The sequence below is a fragment of the Nomascus leucogenys genome, chromosome 19 (assembly GCF_006542625.1).
Source record: "Nomascus leucogenys isolate Asia chromosome 19, Asia_NLE_v1, whole genome shotgun sequence".
NCBI classification, from domain to species: domain Eukaryota; kingdom Metazoa; phylum Chordata; class Mammalia; order Primates; family Hylobatidae; genus Nomascus; species Nomascus leucogenys.
This window is the reverse complement of record NC_044399.1, coordinates 66,141,129-66,161,499: the sequence shown is the minus strand read 5'-3', so window position 1 is coordinate 66,161,499 and position 20,371 is coordinate 66,141,129. Positions and strand designations below refer to the sequence as shown.

General features: G+C 43.0%; 1 protein-coding gene across 1 annotated transcript in view; it reads left to right on the top strand.

Moving 5' to 3' along the window:
- The window catches only part of DNAH9 (dynein axonemal heavy chain 9), a 377,489-nt gene that overhangs the window by 166,769 nt on the left and 190,349 nt on the right, over window positions 1-20,371 (top strand). Inside the window, exons 36-38 of the mRNA XM_030799425.1 lie at window positions 2,391-2,565; window positions 7,471-7,644; window positions 8,140-8,347. Of these exons, the coding sequence (XP_030655285.1) occupies window positions 2,391-2,565; window positions 7,471-7,644; window positions 8,140-8,347 (557 nt within the window). The remainder of the gene's footprint in view (window positions 1-2,390; window positions 2,566-7,470; window positions 7,645-8,139; window positions 8,348-20,371) is intronic.

Sequence of the window (20,371 nt, the reverse complement as noted above, 5' to 3'; positions counted from 1 at the left end):
TAAATAAGCAGGCCCATAAGGGGCAATTATAAAGCAGCTTTATTTTATTTCCTACTGTTCCTTGAAAACCATTATATGTGACTAGTTCTTCTCCTGCCCCTGCATGAGATCTAGGTCAGGGTCTGTGACTTTTCTGTAATAAAAAGGCATCTGATCACTTCTAGTCACACAGTCATACATACATGTGTGTGTTAGTCCAGTGAAAATATAAAGAAACAAACTCCATTCATAATGGAGGCTTCTGTCCCACCCGCCTCAGCTCAGGACTGCAGTGAGAAAGGGGCGTGTTTTTGACTTCTCTCCTTTCTCTGCCAGTGACCTACTCCCTGGCTATGACTTCTGACCCACTGGTGTAAAAGGGGGGTGGAGAGAAGAGGGGAAATCTGACTTCTCTTTGATAGTTTTTGGGAGCTCCTTGGCTCCTTCCCATCACTGGAAATCTTTCATCTGTTATTCTGGAAGAAAGTAACTGCTTCTCTAGCCAGTCAGGTCCCGCTCCTACACAAACCCCATCTGCCTCACCTTATCCCTTAGCCAAGCACTCAGAAAAACCCTGCCGCACACAGCCCACACCTGGATTCCAGGAGACGCTTGCCCCTTCTCTGCTTTGACAAACTGGAGCACAGGCTGCCCCCGCAAGGTACCTCCCCACTCTCCACTGGGAGATCAGCAAGTCTCGGGGGTTTTCCAGGCAACAGCCCTTCACCAACTTGGAGTAACCCTACTGAAGCCCCTTTCCCTGGCTATTAGGGGAAAGCAGCTGCCTTCCCTGTGCAGGAGGGGACACTCATTGCCTACCCAGAGCTCTCTCTAGTATTCTGATTGCTAATTTCCAGGCCTTCCAGCATCTCCCACTTTGTCCTCTGTACTCTTGAAAGGGTGAGAAGCCAGGATTGCAAAACCCTCTGCGAGTGCCACCTAAGTTGTCTGGAATCTCTGTTTGGAATGGAAGGGCAGTTGGCACCTATCCTCTTGGTGGCATATCCAGCACTGGGCCCAAGAGAGTTGTGTTATATCCGTCTGTTACAAATACACATCAAACAAATGAGGGAACACCCATCGAGGAGCCAGTCTTCTCGTCACTCATGGAAGTAATACCTAGATTACTAGACTCTAAAACCGTCATAGTGTTTGTTGTAAGAATTGCAATTAGATTCAAAACCAGCACAAACGCTAAAAAGTGAATGGCGTGCTGTGCAACTCTCAGGTTCAGTGCTGGGAAATGACTGTTAAGGTGTCCGTTGACAGTGCTATATTTGTTATGAAAATGGACTCTGCCTCCATGCTGCCTATGAACACTTCATCCTGTGGGAGGGGGCGATGTGGGCTGAGTGTGTGGGTACGTGGTGTACTCTGCATATACATGTGGTGTGATGAGGGTACTCATGGAAAGAAAAGCATGTATGTGTGAGCTTGTGCATGCTCCTGCTGCACGGGGCATAGGATGTCTTTTGCACATCTCTTGATATCTGCCTTTCAACTAAGGCCTCTAAAGCCAAGATTAAAAGTGCAAACACCAGGCCAGGGCAGAGTTACAGAGGTGTATTTTCAGTTGAAGAACTCCATTCAGTTCATCATGATTGCATAAAATAACCATCTGTCCTGGTCCACTCTACTTCCCAGATAAGATCCTGGCCCCAGAAAAAGTGTTTTTGTTGATTTCAATGGAAGGAAACCTCTGAGGTGAAAAGGTAAAAGGGCAAGCCTCAGAGTTGCACCCAAATTGCGTCTTTAGGTGCTTTTTTTTTTTTTTTTTTTTTTTGAGAGGGAGTCTCGCTCTGTCACCCAGGCTGGAATTCAGTGGCCCGATCTCAGCTCACTGCAAGCTCCGTCTCCTGGGTTCACGCCATTCTTCTGCCTCAGCCTCCCGAGTAGCTGGGACTACAGGCACCCGCCACCACGCCTGGCTAATTTTTTATATTTTTAATAGAGACGGGGTTTCACCGTGTTAGCCAGGGTGGTCTTGATCTCCTGACCTCATGATCCTCCCTGCTCAGCCTCCCAAAGTGCTGGGATTACAGTTTAGGTGCTTTTTGACAATTGCAGAAAGTTGTGAAATGAGCGAAAAAGTGACTTGTTGCAGCCACCTGTGTTCCCCAGGGACTAAGAGCGGATCAACAGAAAGAGAAGTGTGGAGGGGGAGGGTGTCAGAGGAAAGGAGATGAGAAAGTCCTTAGGAGGGCTCTGGGCTCTTACTTCCTTACAAAGGAAGCTGGCACGAGAACAGCTGATGAGAATAAAGGCTTAAGTGGCGTTCTGGTCATCTGTCATCCCAAAGAACTTGACAGACTGTGAGTCCACTGAAACCAAGTGGTTCCATAGCTGTCCAACAGCACCACCAGAATGGAATATCCTCTGTGTTTCAGATCCCCTTGGGTCTCTCTTTGCAGGTTTAAGAAGATCATTCCCATCCCAGAGCAGAGCATGATTCAGATGGTGTGTCACCTTCTGGAATGTCTCCTGACCATGGAGGACATCCCTGCAGACTGCCCTAAGGAAATTTATGAGCATTATTTTGTGTTTGCTGCCATCTGGGCTTTCGGCGGAGCAATGGTCCAAGATCAGGTAAGGAGATATGTTGAGTTCAACGACCACATTGAAGTCTGTAGCAGCAAAAACTGATCCTTTAGCAAAGATTTGGTAGACAGGACAGCTAAATGTTAGAATGGACTTGAAAGCTGCAAACTATTTAGTCATCTACCTATTACTTTGCTAAAGACATCAGTCCTCCTAGCAAGACCTCACAGGGTGAGATACATGAGGTCGTGGTGTGTTTGGAGCTTTTCCTTTTTGAGCTACTGAACGTATCTTTGATTTCTTGGGAATTTATACAGTGTCTGAGTTTGAACAACTGCTGGTATATATGCATTACTTTGCCGGGTTGTGTGTTTGTAGAGAAAGGGGTAGAAGGAGGCTGTGCTCTGGAAGCTTGAGTGGAAGGAAAACCTTCAGTTTTCTTAAAAACCTCTAGAACAAGGATGTACCACTCCCTACCAGGCCAGAGTTAACCATCATATCTCCATACCCGCGAAACTCAAAGCTGTCCAGAGAAGGTTGGACCAAAGTCTAATTAGCATCTAGGACTGGAAAACCAAAGTGGAATTTATCTCATAGTGTTGACTGCTGTAGTCTCATGTTGATTGGAAGAAGGGATATGTGGCTTGGAATATCCTTGCATCCTATCCCCCAACCCTTCTTGTATTCCCAGCCTTTTTCTTTACTTATTTTTCTCCAAATAAAAGATAGTTTGTCTGGAAAGAAAAATATTCAATATTATGCACACCAGTCTCTTATAACTGACTCTAGCTATTAGGCATTATTGTATGGCAGTTAAGAACATGGACTCTGTTAGCAAATTTTAGGTATACAATACAGTATTGTTACTATAGGAACTTTCCTGTACAGAAGATTTATTCATCTTGGACTTACTCATTTTTATAACCAAAACTTTGTACCCTTTGACCTATACCTTCCATTGCTCCCTCCCCCAGCCACTGGCAACCTCAATTCCTCTCTCTGCTTCTGTGAATTGACTATTTTAGCTGCATCATGTAAGTGGTATCATGTCAGATTTGTTCTTCTGTGCCTGGCTTATTTCACCTAGCATAACAATCTCCAGGTTCATCATGTTGTCACAAATGGAAAGATTTCCTTTTTCTTAAAAAAAAAAATTGCAAGAGGGAAGATAAATCTTACATCAGATGTTCTTAGCACAAAACAACAATAACAACAATAACAATGATAAGTAAGAGCATGGAAGGGAACTTTGAAGGTGATATGTAGGTTTATGCATAGATTGTGGTGATGATTTCACAAGTGTATACTTTTTTCTAAACTCATCACATCGTCTGCGTTAAATATGTACAGCTTTTTGTGTATCAATCATACCACAATAAAGTGATTTTTTAAAATAGCTGAGAAAAGCAAAAAATAAATAAGAACATGAACTGTGAATTTGAATTGTAGCTCTGCCACTATTATCTGGGGAACCTTAGGAAAGTAACTTAACCTCTCTCTACCTTACTCTCCCCATGTGCACAAAGGATGATGATAGGGGTACCCAGCTCCTAGGAGGGTGGCGAGGACTAAGTGAATGCATACTGTTCTAATCACTCAGCATGAATACATGCAAGGTACTTAGCACAACCCATGGGTGCTTATTATTAATATTCTTCTAGTAAAAATATTCAGTTCTATAACAAGTATCTGGTGCCTCTCTTGCAACAGGGGATCAGACCAAGCTGTAATTGTTGGAAAGTTATAATTTACTCTTTTCAGTCTGGATTGATTGTGAGCCTCTTTCAAAGGAAGGTAGAAAGTTTCAGCCTCCCAAGGCAAAACCATGTTTTAGAAATCCAAAATGAAAGTGAACTTGGACAAAAAAGAATTCGCAATTAACTTCTTTTTCATTTCCAAGGGCCCTGACTGTTAACATCCGTCCTACCAACCATCACTCCCTGATGTGTTCTTTGGTGCTCAAAATTCAGAAAGCAGCTCTCTCAGGCTCTCAGGAAGTGTGCCTTTCTCTACTGCCCTCCCCAGAGCCGGATGCCCTGGAGGCAGAAAGGGAAATCTCCAAGGACAGGAGGATACATGAACCAGGAGTTTGACATCTGAGAATTTTCTGCTGTCTGTTCTGTAGTCTTTGGAGCTTCTCTGCGGACTACTCCTTTGACAGCTTTACATTTCCCCTTTGAGGCAAGGAGGCAAAGATTTCAGCAGGATGGATGAGACCTGGCTGAACTGCACAGAGATCCCGAATGCATAGGTTTAATTGCTCCCCGTCAAATGCAGTCTCTGACCTGTGGGCTGGGAAAATGTCAGACAGCGACGGCTGGGCTACCCTCTCATATTGGTGCTGTGCAGGCAGTGGGGTATCAGGATGAAAATATGTGATCAATTTTTCTAACTCTGGGTATAAAAATTTAAATCCCCTCAAGCCTTTTAAAAGCCCCGGAGAAAGCATCCCTCCAGGCATCCTGGGCACTGGAGCACTTGAAGCAATTGACAGCCCTGCCAGCAACCTGGGAAGAGGACAAGGGAGAAAGCTTTTAGCAGCAGGGCACATCCCACACCCCTACACAGCCTGCATTAAAAGCTAAACACCAAAAATAGTGCTGTAAATAGGAAGGTAGGAGTTTGGCCAAAATATTCACATCAGGAACAGCAATGGTGCTTACATTGAAAAAAACTGTCATAAAAGCAAAGCAGAAATACAAAATGGAGGCTATACCTGAGTAGAAGTTCCCATTTAAAAAAAAAAAAAAGTCCTGGCTGAATACTTTGTAGCCCTTAGAGAGAACAATCTCTCGGAAACATAAGGTAGAGAAAACACCGGATTGTGAGACTGACAACCTGGGTTCAACTCCCAATTCTGTCTTTTCATAAAACCCCCACTTTATAAAATGGGAATAATTTAAAGTAACCAGGATAACTTACAGCATTGTGAAAATGAAGCGAAGTAACACTGGGTTCCCAGCTCTACCACATTATGCCAGTAAAGTCCTCATGTCCTCCAGGTTAAAGGGCAGAGGAAAACAGTGAACTGTCAGAGCCCAAGGGAGATGGGGATTTCAGAAGGGACCATGCTGAAGAGATACCATGGAGTGGAATTAAGAAAAGATCACTGGGCTGGGCGCGGTGGCTCACGCCTGTAATCCCAACACTTTGGGAGGCCAAAGCGGGTGGATCACGAGGTCCGTAGTTCAAGACCAGCCTGGACAATATAGTGAAACCCCGTCTCTACTAAAAATACAAAAAATTAGCCGGGCATGGGCATGGTGGCAGATGCCTGTAATCCCAGCTACTCGGGAGGCTGAGGCAGAGAACTGCTTGAACCCGGGAGGCGGAGGCTGCCATGAGCCGAGATCACGCCACTGCCCTCCAGCCTGGGTGACAGAGCGAGGCTCTGTCTCAAAAAATAAATAAATAAAAATAAAAAAATAATAAATAAGAAAAGAAAAAGAAAGGACCACTGGACTGACCCAGCAGAGGTCACCTTGACTTGACAGTGTCCAATTATAGTACCAGGCGCCGTCAAGCACCAGCTTACAGGAAGGTGAGACGACGTCGGGGTGGCCCGGCCAAGGGCTTAGCTGAGAAATTGCCAGGCATCTCAAGGCAGCATCAGGGTTGAGGAAAGGAGAAGACCCACACTTCCTTCCTTCTAGAGGTGGCCTTCACCTCAGAGTTTCCATAGAAACCTCAAATCTGGTTTTCGTAGAAAGTTGAAGGTCTTGAAGCGTATTATCTAGGAGTTAAGAATGGGGGTTTCCTCTAGGCTTCTGGTTCCAGAGAACAATATTGGGAAGTTATAACGCCCCCTTGATCTAAATTCAAATCAGAATGAGAACATCAAACAAATCTTTTCTTATCTTACCACCCATTTCCACTCTCATTTTAAAGCAAAAAAAAAAAATCAATCCTATTTACTTAACAGCAAAATGAGGAGTGCCCTTTCTTCGGGGTTCATAGTTGTTACCATGTGCCCAGCTCCCTGGTCTGTTCAGCCTTTAAACTCTGTCTTTGTCCTGCCCTCCATGAATATTTCCTAAAATGTCCAATATGGGACTTTTTTTTTCTTTGAGGATTTTTCTTAGTTCATTGTGTTTAGAGAGTGGGTTTGCCCTCCCAAAGAGTTGCCAGTAGCAATGGGTATGATTTGGGTCTGAGTGTGTGTGTGTGTGTGTGTGTGTGTGTGTGTGTGTGTGTGTGTGTGTTGTGTGTGTGTGTGTGTTTGCTTGGACACAATAAGATAGTTTGAGTACACTGGGTGTACAGCCCCATGCGTAAGGGGCCTATAGTCTAATAGGTATGCATGCAAATTATATGCCTCTACCTATTCCTTCTGTCAGAAAAACCAGTGCAGCTCTGTCTCCCCCACTGCTCCTAGATTCTAGGATTTTAGCTCTTGCAAGAACCTTGGAAATCTTTCCAGAAACCTCATTTTGCAGATGAGATTGAGGCATAGAAAGAAGGATTTGCCTGTGGTTACCTAGCTGACACCCATACCCCTTCTGAGGCTCTTCTCACTGCAGTGCTCTGTGCCCCAGGTGTCAAGAGTCACCATTCCACTCCAACCTTAGACTGCCATCCTGGGAACTGCAGAGAATCTCAGGCACCGAAGAATGGGGCCAATCTATCTCTTCAGGAGTTCTTGATTCTCCCCCGTGTTCTTCCACCTCCCTCCCTCAACCCTCTCCACCATTCAATGGCTGTAAGACAGGGCAGGACCAGGCTGGCTCAGCCCCATGGTCAAGCAAGGATGCCTGTGCGTGCCCCCTGCATAGTCAGGCCTGGTCAGGGCTGACCCTCGGGGCGGCGCTGCCTTCCTGGAGGAGCTGGTCTGACAGGCCCACACAGTGGGGAGCACACTGTCCTGCCCTGAGCTTCTATCTGACCCCGTGGCCTCCTGTGTGGGCTTCTTGAGTCCTGGAGGACCTTTTCCCCTGACTGTCTTTGTTTTTGCAGCTTTTGGACTACCGGGCAGAGTTCAGCAAATGGTGGCTGACTGAGTTCAAAACAGTCAAGTTTCCTTCCCAAGGAACCATCTTTGACTATTACATCGACCCAGAGACCAAGAAATTCGAGCCTTGGTCCAAGCTCATCCCCCAATTCGAATTTGACGCTGAGATGCCCTTGCAGGTGAGTGCAGCTGAGCAGCCCAGGATGTGTGTGCAGTTGCCCTGAAGGATCTGCAGTGGCTCCAGTAGCAGCCCCGCATGGGTATCTGAGCATTTGTCCTTGCTGGGAACTAGTCATCCCCAGCTCCATGACTTTGCAGAGGAGATGACAGGTGTAATGAAGTCACAGATTCTACTAAAGGCCAGGACATTTCCTCAAGAGAGGAGGAAATGGCAGGGGCAGAAGATTTTAAAATGCATTAGAAAGGCCACAGAGAAAGAGGCCGGGGTGGCAGAGGAGAGTGGGGAAGCTCTCTGCCTAACTGCGGGGAGCCCAGAGAGTGAGTCTGTAGGATGGTCCCACTGTGAACATCAGGGAAGATACTCCTGACCTGTGCTTATTTGGGGAGCTCCACCGTGACGGAATCCCCTGTTCTGAAATGCTTCGGAACATTGGTGGTGCATCTGTTTCTCCCTGGAGCCCACCCTTGGCAGGCTTATTGTGCTCCCGTTCCAGGCATGTTTGGTGCACACGAGTGAGACCATCCCTGTGTGCTACTTCATGGAGCGGCTGATGGCGCGGCAGCGGCCTGTCATGCTTGTGGGCACGGCTGGCACTGGCAAGTCGGTGCTGGTGGGAGCTAAGCTGGCCAGCCTTGACCCCGAGGCATACTTGGTGAAAAACGTGCCATTCAACTACTACACCACGTCGGCAATGCTGCAGGGTAAGCGGCCAGGGCACCTGGGGTGGGGGGCATCTGGGTGGCCGTGTGTCACCTGACACAGAGCTGAAGCCGAGCCTCAGGTGCCTGCCTGGCTTGAGTTCTGCATACCCCAGCACTGCGTACTTCCTCCCACATGCCTCTTCTCACCTCTCCCTGCCCGCCTCTTTCTGGCTCCTCCAGCACCCCTTAGCACTGCTTCTGGTCTTTCTACATTCCTCCCTGGCCTGTTAAATTCCTCAAGAGCAAGGTGTTCAACACAGAGCAGTTCAGCACCTTGATGACAAAGAGAGCTAGCTCCAAGCCATAGAGAGATTTGCAAGAACTTGCAGACTTCCGGCACTGAAAGTATCTCTAGAAATCATTTAATTCATCTCTCATATGCTATGGATGGGGAAACTGAGGCTCAGGTAAAAGGATGTGATTGCCCAAAGTCACCACCAAGTGGCGAGGAGGGCATGACACACCTGGTCTTCTGAGTCCACCTGGGGCTTGCTTTTCCCTGGTGTTTACACACAGAGCCCCCAAATAGACATGGGCCACCGGTGATGTTTTCCCCTTGCCAGAGTCTCTCTCCCCTTTACTCATTTATGACACAGTCTCCTTTTTTATGGAAACAACACATTAACTAAAAACAGCTTTGTTTTGGAGAAGCTTCCAAGCCATTCTTCCAATGAAATGAGGGGAGAGGCAGGGCTGGGGAGAAACCATGTTCTTACTTCCCAAACACCCACAGCACTTGGTCTGAGCTTTCCCAGGTGACACTGCAGTGTCTCCCCACACCTAGATATGAGCTGTTTGCAGATGGATAAGTTAGGAGCCATAGCTTATAATGTGAAAAGTGAACCTGGCACTCGCGTTATCTGCTTTGCAGACTTGCAGAGCAGTCTTCGTGTGCACCACCACTTGCTCCGTCTTAACCATTTTGCCCAGTCTTTCTGCCATCCCTGCCTGGTGGAAACTATAGAGTCAGCCCGCGATGTTGCCTCTGCTAACACTCTACTTTCCCCAATGCCCCTGGGGGAATTCTTCCTGCACAGTTTTGCCAACTTTTTTAGGATTAAGGTCCAGCCAACTCAAAATGCTGATGGGGGGAGCGCCGCCTCTGCTCTCTGCCCCTCAGAGCAGCTAGGTGCATGGAGCGTGTGGACAGAGGTTCCGGCTTCCCCCCACCCGCCCTTCAATGGTGGAGACTTCTTCACCTATTTCAAACTCACCTCTGGACTTCATCCGCTGCTGAGCCAATCCTGATCCAGCAACTGACTGTAGTTCAGACGTGAATATTAACAAGTAAGACAAAATGAAGCAACAAAGATTTACATCAGAACTTTACTAGTTTGTCCAAGATGTAAACATCTTCTATTCAAATACTGAAGGAATCGTTCTTCCATTTTTTGTGCTTTTCACAACGTCACAGCAACAAGCATGACATACTTTTAAGTATGATCTGTATTACTAACATTTTCCTTATTATTTTCACAAGTCTACAAAACAAATCAAGCCCTGCTTTGTAGTGTTTGCCAATTTCCATGGTGTAAATACTCCCACCATGGCCAGTTGTAAGCTACCAATGCAATGTCAGTGAACAAGGAGTCAGGAAGAGATACACAGTAGCACACCATTATAAGCATTTCCACTTTACAGACACAATGGATGAAAATAATCTCCAGTATACACATGATAGTAAATGTCATAAAATAATTAAGATGTGATGAGTTTTGAATATTTATTACCATGATTTTCAATATAATTTACTTAATTATAAGTTTATCTATATTTACTTATTTGTTTATTTTTTAGATGGAGTTTCACTCTTTGTCACCTAGGCTGGAGTACAGTGGTGCAATCTTGGCTCACTGCAACCTCCGCCTCCCAGGTTCAAACGATTCTCTTGTCTCAGCCTCCCAAGTGGCTGGGATTATAGGCACCTGCCAAGACACCCGGCTAATTTTTGGAATTTTAGTAGAGACAGGGTTTCGCCATGTTGGACAGGCTGGTCTCGAACTCCTGACCTCAGGTGATCCGCCAGCCTCGGCCTCCCAAAGTGCTGGGATTACAGGTGGGAGCCACTGCGGCCAGCCTAATTTATTTTTTAATAATGGTCATGTTTAACAACCAGCTTGCACAATTCCCTTGGTGTCAATAATCAGCTCCAATAAACCACTGGCTTCGTCTTTACTCCATGAGGCTTCAACGCTGTCACATCTTAACCTTCCATCAAGGCCGAAGCCATCACATCAGCACCTGGCAGTGGCCTTAAGCAGACTTCACCTGTCTGGCTAATTTAAATCTTAGCACTTCGCTGTCTGCCTCATAGAATTCCTCTTTCTTGTTCAAATATGTACCCTTATTTTCAAGCCTTGAGTCCAACAACTGATCAGATTACCAGCTCTGACCATTTACCTCAATTCTTACTACTGTTACAACTACACTACTACTACTACTAATAATAATAATAGCAACAACAACAACTGACGTTTATCAAAGACTTATCAGGAGTGTGAATCTGACTTAGACTTTTACACTTTTCTTTTTTTTTACTTCTTTAATCTTGTACAGCCCTGTGAATAAGAATTTGTATTACCTTCATTTTATACATGAGAAAATTAAGGCACAGAGAAGTTAAGCTACCCTATGACACACAGTAAGTCGGGGAGCCAAGGTTTGGCCCCAGAGAGTCTGACTTCAGAGCCTGTGCTCTTAACCACTAGGCTATACTGCTTCCCTGCTAAGAAAATACTTTGAAAACTGCAATAAATATTCAACATTATTACTATTATCATTAGTAGTACTATTCAAGTATTCCAGAGGAATGATTTTCTATTTAACTGATTTTCTATCTAAGTGATTTTCTATTTAATTTTATTAAATAGAATAAATTTGATAATTCTAAAATTATTAAAATTAATGATTTAATAAAATTAAACAGAAAAAGTGATTTAATTCTATTAAAGTGGTTTTATAATATTTTAAAAATATCCTTTAAATAGAGGGTAAACATTTGGAACCAAGGAAGAGAAGATGAGTTTCTCACACTGCCCTGACCTGTCATTCTCACTCTGGATCTCTCACCTAGAGGGCTTTCTCCTTCCCTCCTGTTAGAACACAGAGAATTCATTTTTTCTTTCTTGAAACAGCCCAGGCTGGAGTGCAGTAGTGTACTCTTGGTTCATTGTATCCTCTGCCTGCTAGGTTCAAGCGATTCTCCTGCCTCAGCCTCCCCAGTAGCTGTGACTACAAATAAATCTCAAAATGCTGTTAAACAGAGCCAGGATGAAAACTGGCTCTCACTGTAGCTGAGAATTCACCAAAACCCAACACTTTCTGTTTCTTGTTAATTCCCCAATGGCCTCTCAGTAACGTTAGACCTTGAAGCCATCCCTCCTCACACACTAAGTGATGGAGAAAGTTACTATTCTATAACCTCTCCTGTCCAGAGGCAACCAGGAATTGGAGAGTCAGCCGAAGCCCAGAGTAGCAGCATATATGTAACAACATTCATGCAATAAAGCTCAGACCCTTAACTCTGAAAAATGCTATATTCCCTTTTATTCCTTTATGGGAACTTCCTTCCTCTTGCCTTATTCACAGTGCAAACAATCTTGATTATTTGGGCTTCTTAGCCTAAAACATTTTAAGAGCAACAAAATGGCAGGAGAAAGGGTGTTACCAATGATTTAAAAAGTGACAGCTAGAAACCAGGTATCAAACAGGGATTTGGAGAATCAGCTGAATGTACGAGAGATGTGTAAACTCAAAAGACAGCTAGCTGCTCTAGTATCATTCAATGAAGAGGCAAACTGTTGCACCTCCTTCGTGAACCCGTTACTCATTTTGCAGCCCAGCATCTTAATCATTATTTGCACTTGAGACCCTGTGTATTTAAGAAAAAGTTGGATGTGAGGTGGCATACTCTGCTTGAAAGGACAGTTAGCACACCCAGACAGATGTGCAAATTTATGTTCATAATGTGTCTATAATGGTAAAAGGGGAGAAACAGCCTGTCTGTATGATGGAATACTAAGCAATGTTGGAAAGAATGAGAAAATTCTGTAGGTACTGAGTTGAAACTATTTCCAAAATTTTGTTGAGTGAGAAAAGGAAGATATAGAACAGTATATATAGCATGCTCCAAACTGTATCTTGTTTAAAAAGAAATACATAAAAATTTACTCACTTATATGATTTTTTAAAATATATATAATATATATACACACACATAATTTATGCTTATATAAAACTTAGACAATCTCCAGAAGGACACAAAAGAAACATAGACAGCAGTTGTCCCGGGCAAGGGAAACTGACTGGGTGCTGAGGGTGGAATAGAGAATTATTTAAACCTTTTATGTTTAATTAAAAAATATTTCAAACATGTACAAAAGTACAGAAAACAATATAACAGATGCCAGTGTAGCACTATCCAGATTTAACAGATGCTAAAGGGTTAGCATTATGCTAAATGGAACTTAGCATTATGAGTGCAGCTAATCGGCGGGGCATGGAGGCTCAGGCCTGTAATCCCAGCATTTTGGGAGGCTGAGGTGGGCAGATCACATGAGGTCAGGAGTTTGAGACCAGCCTGGCCAACATGGTGAAACCCTGTCTCTGCCAAAAACACACACAAAAAATAAGCCAGGTGTAGTGGTGCATGCTTGCAGTCCCAGCTACTCAGGAGGCTGAGGCAGGAGAATCACTTAAGCCTGGGAGGTCGAGGTTGCAGTGAGCCAAGATCACACCACTGCTCTCCAGCCTGGGCAACACAGTGAGATCCCTGCCACAAAATAAAATAAAATAGTATAAAAACAAGTACAGCTAATACAGCACCTCTGTTGCTCCTTTCTCCTTCCTGCCCCTTATTAACTAGAGTACTAAGCTCAATGTGTATCATTCCAAGTTTATACTTTTGAAACAAATACGTAGCCATAAAATACATAGTGTTGCATACTTAAACTTTAAATATGCCATACTATACCTTTCTTTGGCAACTTACTTGTATTAGTCTGTTCTCACACTGCTATAAAGACATTCCCGAGACTGGGTAATTTATAAAGGAAGGAGGTTTAATGGACTCACAGTTCCATATGACTGGGGAAGCCTCACAGTCATGGTGGAAGGCAAAGGAGGAGCAAAAGCACATCCCACATGGTGGCAGGCAAGAGCGCGTGTGCGGGAGAACTGCCGTTTATAAAGCCATCAAATCTCATGAGACTTACTCACTATCATGAGAACAGCACAGGAAAACCCACCCTCATGATTCAATTACCTCCCACCAGGTAGGACACGTAGGGATTATGGGAGCTACAATTCAAGATGAGATTAGGGTGGGGACACAGCCAACCCCTATCATTACTTTTTTAATCATTGTCTTAATACATGCAGATCTATTTCATTTATTTTCACTGCTGCATAGAATTCCATTGTGTGAATAAATCACAGCTCATTTATCCTTTTTCCTACTGAAAAGCAGCATAATCTTTTTACATTTTTTTCTTTTCTAAAAAAAGCTATATTGAGTTATAATTGACATACAATAAACTACATATTTAAGGTGTACAATTTGATACATTTCAAAATATTTATACATCACAAAATCATCATCGTAATTGAAATAATGAACATAACTGTCACCTCCAAACGTTTCCTCACTTCCTTTGTAATCCCTTCTTCCCAACGCCCCCTACCTGCCCTGTTTCAGACAACCACTGATCTGCTTTCTATCACTATAATTAGTTTGCATTTTCTAGAAATTTATATAATGGAGTCACAAAAAGTGCACTCTCTTTTTGCCTGGCTTCTTTCACTCAGCATGATTTTGAGATTTATCCATGTTGTTGAGTGAATCAACGGTTCATTCTTTTCATTCTTGAATAGTAAGATAAAGTATGTAAAACACTCAAAATGATTCCCAGCATACAATAAGTGCTTTGTAAATGGAAGCTGTTATTTTAATCATATTAACAACATACTTCCCAAATTTAAGAATCTACATTGAACAATAATTTCTAAGCCCCAACTGCCAAAAACAAAACAAAAAAAAACAACAAAAGCAAACCTTTTTTGCTTGAAAAATAAGTTTAACACAAGCTATGCTAAAACAGAAATAATGTTTTGGGAAAAAATATTCCAGCTTTCAAATAAACAGTAACTCCACCCAGTAGGTCAATTCCTAGAGGTCTCCAGGGGGACTTTTTGCAGCTCATTCATCCTGCCAGTCCATCAGATGCTATTTTTCTCAAAATCAGATGTTCTTTTTTTTTTTTTTTTTTTGAGACAGAGTCTCGCTGTGTCCTCCAGGCTGGAATGCAGTGGCGCAATCTCGGCTCACTGCAAGCTCCGCCTCCTGGGTTCATGCCATTCTCCTGCCTCAGCCTGCCGAGTAGCTGGGACTACAGGCGCCCGCCACCATGCCCGGCTAATTTTTTGTATTTTTAGTAGAGATGGGGTTTCACCGTGGTCTCGATCTCCTGACCTCATGATCCACCCGCCTCAGGCTCCCAAAGTGATGGGATTACAGGCGTGAGCCACCGCGCCCGGCCAATCAGATGTTCTTTTATAGAGGAGGCAGCTGGTTGATAATACCTGCATCTCTCCTCTCTTTCACTACATCCAGTTCTGGAGTCTCCATTGTACTTCTCTAAACATGGATTCAGAACTCCTTGATACCAGTGGGGGCTGTGCTTCCAATTCACAGTGTGGATGGCACACACTTTAACGTTTACAGTCGGTCAACTCTTGTACAAAGGGCTTTCCTCACGTTAGTTCGTTTAATCCTCCCCAGCCTATGAGACCATTTCAGTATGGCTTTTGACTGCAAGTAGTGGAAAATCTGACATTAGTGGCGTAAATATTCTGTTTTTTACAAGACAGGAATTCTGAAGGCAGGCAGTTGCTAATATCAGGTTAATGACAGTGATATCAATGCTAAGATATTTGCTGTTCTCTTGGCTGCTCCTTCAAGGTGGCAGAATGGCTGCTGCATCAGCCATCACATCTGCATTCAAAAAAAAAAAAAGTGGTAGGGGGAGATAGAGCCCATGACTTGACATGATAACTCTCCAGGAACTTTATAAACTTATGCCTATGTCTTAATGTTCAAGACTGTGCCACATGACCACCCCAGCTGAAGACTGCCTAAAGAGAAGGAGGTCGGAAATGGTGTACAACACAGATCTGATGATAGTCCCCATTTTTACAAGTTAATCAAATGAAGCTTAGAGGTGTTAAGGACTTACCTCAAAGTCATCCTATGAGTTAACACCAAAGCTGTCTTATTTCATGAAGCTATGAAGACCTTCTAATTTGATAAGACTTTAAGTCATACATCTTAATTTTCATAGTAGAATGCTAACTCTGCTTCCACTCATCTAGAGCATATGGATATCCTTTTCTGTGATAGTATAATAGGCCCTTCCGTCAGTCATTGAAAAAGTCAGCCTTCAGTTGACTACTGCGTAACACATGCACAAACCACAAGTTCATAACACTGACACCTCAAGCTGAGAGAGACAGAGATCTGTGTTCATCTCCATTCCAGCAGTTTCTCTGAACTCCACAAACCTAGCTGTACTGCTCTCATTCCCTTCATTAAATTACAATATAATGGTCTGCCCTTGGGTTTTGTTGAGGGTTACTATAATAAAAGATAATTTTAAGTTATTTTTTATGCCTTCTGCAAAATCTCAGTTGAAGACCATTCTGTAGCCTGATACCTGTTTTATAAGTATCTGTGATATATGCCTCCTAGAATTTGGTGCTTGCAAAATTTTTAGAGGAAAGAAGAGATGGCTCTGTACCAGTAACCTGAGATGACATGGTTATTGTAATTAAACACAGATTTAGTTCTGAGCTTTCAGGCAAGCAGTTCATAAAGGAAAATGTGAGATAAATTTTTACGTGTTTACAGTAACTACGTCATCCTACATTACTAGTGTAATTAAGTTGCTTCTCATTCTGTATTGTTTAGCAATCCCTATTTAGTGTTTACTTTAATTGGTCTGTTTTATGTCTTTTTAAAGACTTTAAGTCTCTTCTTGTTCTTTTTGAAAATATAAGTAATTTTTAAAACAAAAGAATTCATAAAGACCCACAAGACAGGATAGTTTAGAAGCAGGATAGTTTAGAAAAGTAGGAACAAAGAGCTTGGTTAAGACATCAGTGGGCTTATAGTTTTAGTGTACAGGGAGAAGGCCAAAGATCAAGCTCATCGCAGTTCTGAATTCTCTTGCCATTTGCATTATTAGCTCAACAAATATTTGAGTGCTTAATTACACCAATTATATAGGAGCTCAGATGTCTGAAACTTTGTATAAAATGAATCTCTGTAACCTGTTTATTATAAACCTCAAGGTTGGACAGGACCTTAAAAGATCTAATCAAATGTCCAATCTCAAAGGAGCATTGTGCTTACAATTATTACAGAAAGACAGCTCTCTCCCACCTAATACCTTTCACTTAATGACACAAATCAAAGTGAAATCATCAAAGATTTATCATCTAGTGAGTAAGACATTCCACTTGGAATTGTGGAAAGTTCAAATATAATGAAATTGAAAGCAACACATATTTCAGGCAATAGAAAAATAATTCCATAAATTTTGGCATATCCAAATTATGGAACACAATACAGCAATTAAAATCATGTTTTAGGAGGGTGTTTATTACCATATAAAGAGGTGTACAATATATTAAATTAAAAAATATAAGCAGTATATTCAGTATAATTTTGATTGTGTAGAAAAAAAAATCTAAGCAAAAAAACCAGACTAGAATAAAATACACCAAAATATTGAAAGAGAGTACTTACAGCTAGTTGATAGAATTATGGGCGATTTTCACTTCCATTATTCTAATTTTCTATGCTTTTTAATCTTTCTAAAATGAATATGTATTATGTTTATAATCATGCAAAGTATATTTTTTTGAAAGAATAAATGCAAAGCCCTTACAAGATAACTGAAAAGTCTTAACACATGAAAATTAAATAATATGAAAGGAAAAGACTTCAAGCAGGTGCACAAATCATATCAATGCGAAATAAGACATGATTAATTACTAACGATCTCTGTCAAAAATGTGGTGCAGGCAATGAGTTGACTAAACTGAGAATTTTAAAGGGCAGAAGCCATGTCTTTATGATGTTTAAGAAGTAAGGCCGGGCGCAGTGGCTCATTCCTGTAATCCCAGCACTCTGGGAGGCCGAGGCAGGCAGATCACCTGAGGTTGGAAGTTCGAGACCAGCCTGACCAACATGGAGAAATCCCGTCTCTATTAAAAATACAAAATTAGCCAGGCATGGTGCCACATGCCTGCAATCCCAGCTACACAGGAGGCTGAGGCCGGAGAATTGCTTGAACCTGGGAGGCAGAGGTTGCACTGAGCTGAGATCGCGCTATTGCACTTCAACCTGGGCAACAAGAGTGAAACTCCATCTCAAAAAAAAAAAAAAAAAAGAAGTAAATATTGCAGTAGTGGTTATGTGAGGTTCCATTGCCAGGCGGACCTGGGTTAAAATCCTGACTTTGACACTTAGTAGCTGTTTGACCTTGGATAAAATCACTAAATTTCTCTAAGCCTCAGTTTTATAATGTGTTCAAAGACTTTTAAGAGGTAATGATAATACATGATAGGGCTTTGTGTGGGTCAATGCTATAATAATGCATGTCAAGCACTCACTGGTAATGCTTCATGATGAATGAATGAACTGCTCTAAAGTTCAGGGACAGGAGGAATCACTAAAACGAGAATTGTCAGGGAGGGTGGGAGAGAAGGCTCTCTTGCTGGGTAACATGGAGAAGCTTTGGAATTACTATCTAAAAACCTGGATTCTAATTCCAGCAAGGTATTTAATATGCCTTAGCCTCTATGTCCTTAATTGCAAATGGGGGATAATAAGACTTTCTTTACCTATATCATGAAGTTTGTAATAACAATAAGATACATTCATTCATTCCTTTATTTAATAAATGATTTTTGAGCACCATACTATGTGCTAGATAATACCCTCAGTCCAGGGGTTATGACAATGAGACAAACAGTAAAATCCCTGTCCTCGTGGGGTTTAGATTCTAGTGTTGAAGGGGATGGATGGGGTAATACACAAGATACTAAGTAAAGATATAGGATATTAGGAAGTAACAAGCGATGTAAAGAGACATGAAGCTGGGGCACAGGATAGCAGTGGGGCTTTGAACTTTAGGGCGCATACCAGGGAAGACCTTACTGGAAAAATAGCACCTGGGTAAATAAACACCTGATGGGTGTGAGGGAGCAAACTGTGCTGGCATGTGGAAGAAGAGGATTCGAGGCAGAGGGTACAGCCAGAGCAAAGCCTTGGGTCAGCGAGTGACTCATGATCAGAAACAACTACTCGGGAGGCTGAGGCAGGAGAATTGCTTGAACCCAGGAGACGGAGGTTGCAGTGAGCCAAAATAGTGCCACTGCATTCCAGCCTGGGCGACAGAGTGAGACTCCGTCTCAAAAAAAAAAAAAAAGAGAAACAGGGTACCTGGAGCAGAGTGTGAGAACAGGAGAAAAAAACAAAGATGCAAGTTTAGTGGAAGTCAACAAACTGGCTTTTGCTCCAAGTGAGACAGGATGCCACGGGAGGGCATAAAACAGGGGATGGGCGTGATCCAATTTACATTTTACAAGGGTATTCTTGTCTGCTGTTTTGAGAATATGGTGTAGGGAGTCTAGGGCAAAAGCTGGGAGACCACTTGGGAAGATGCATAGTTACCGGGTGAGAGCAGATGGACAAGGAGAGCAGCAGTGGAGATGGCGAAAAGAGATAACAAATGGGAAGCCACTTTGAAAATTAAATTGCAGGCCGGGCGCGGTGGTGCGCGCCTGTAATCCCAGCACTTTGGGAGGCTGAGGCGGGCGGATCACCTGAGGTCAGGAATTCGAGACCAGCCTGACCAACATGGGGAAACCCCCGTCTCTACTAAAAACACAAAATTAGCCAAGTGTGGTGGTGCGTGCCTGTAATCCCAGCTACTCGGGAGGCTGAGGCGGGAGAATTGCTTGAACCCGGGAGGCAGAGGTTGCAGTGAGCCGAGGTCGCGCAACTGCACTCCAGCCTGGGCAACAAGAGGGAAACTCCATCTCAAAAAACAAAAAAAAATTAAATTACCCTTCAAGTATAAGATGGCAGTGCAATAGTATCCAGAGAACGGCCATTCACCCTGGCGCAGCAGCTGACACCGGTCTTTGTGGTCAAAGACTGAACCCCAAGCTGTTCCATACGGGTCTTGAGGAGAAATTCAGTCAGAATGTACAAATGACCTTGGGCCTGGGCTCCAGGTGTGGGCTTGAGTTTCCAGGCTTGTTGAGGACAGTCAGAACCCAGAAGTGTGGCGAGAGGGTCACATTTCTTTACATGTCTCATTCATTCAGCTCCTTCAACATCAACACTTTTCCTGAAACTCAAACCCTCTTCTTCTCCTCCAATTCTACTTGGAAACAGAGTAGCTCACTGTAATTCCATCCTAGGTGTGACATGGAGCAGAGCATGGCCAAGAAGGGATCAACAATGTGCCTGTATTTCCAGGCGGACCCTTTCTTTCTCTGGAGAACTTAGTATCATCTGCCTGAGATAATCCTGTGCCCTCCACGGCCACTTCTTGCTAACTGACATGCTTTTCTCCTCAACGATCCTTTTAAAGCATAAAGAGCTTAATCAACCCAAATTACAGGGTCTGCTTAATTCCAGGGGTTGATTTGAATATCATTGCCTTGGGAGGAGGAGAAACAAGTCTTCCTAAGGAGAGAATTTCCTATTAGAAGAACTGTTCTCAAAAGCATGTCCTTGTCAACCCATTAATTATATTTCATTTGGACAGATCTCACATATAGTTGTTATATCTTTAGGGGGGAAGAAGGTGTTGTGTGATTAATTGGTTGATAGTGTATGTTAATTGGTTGCTAATTAAATTTAAATTTAATTCATATTTGAAACAGTTTAACTAAGGACCAAAAAATTAGAATATTTGAGCTTCTTGAAGGAACTTGTCTTTCTATCTGTCA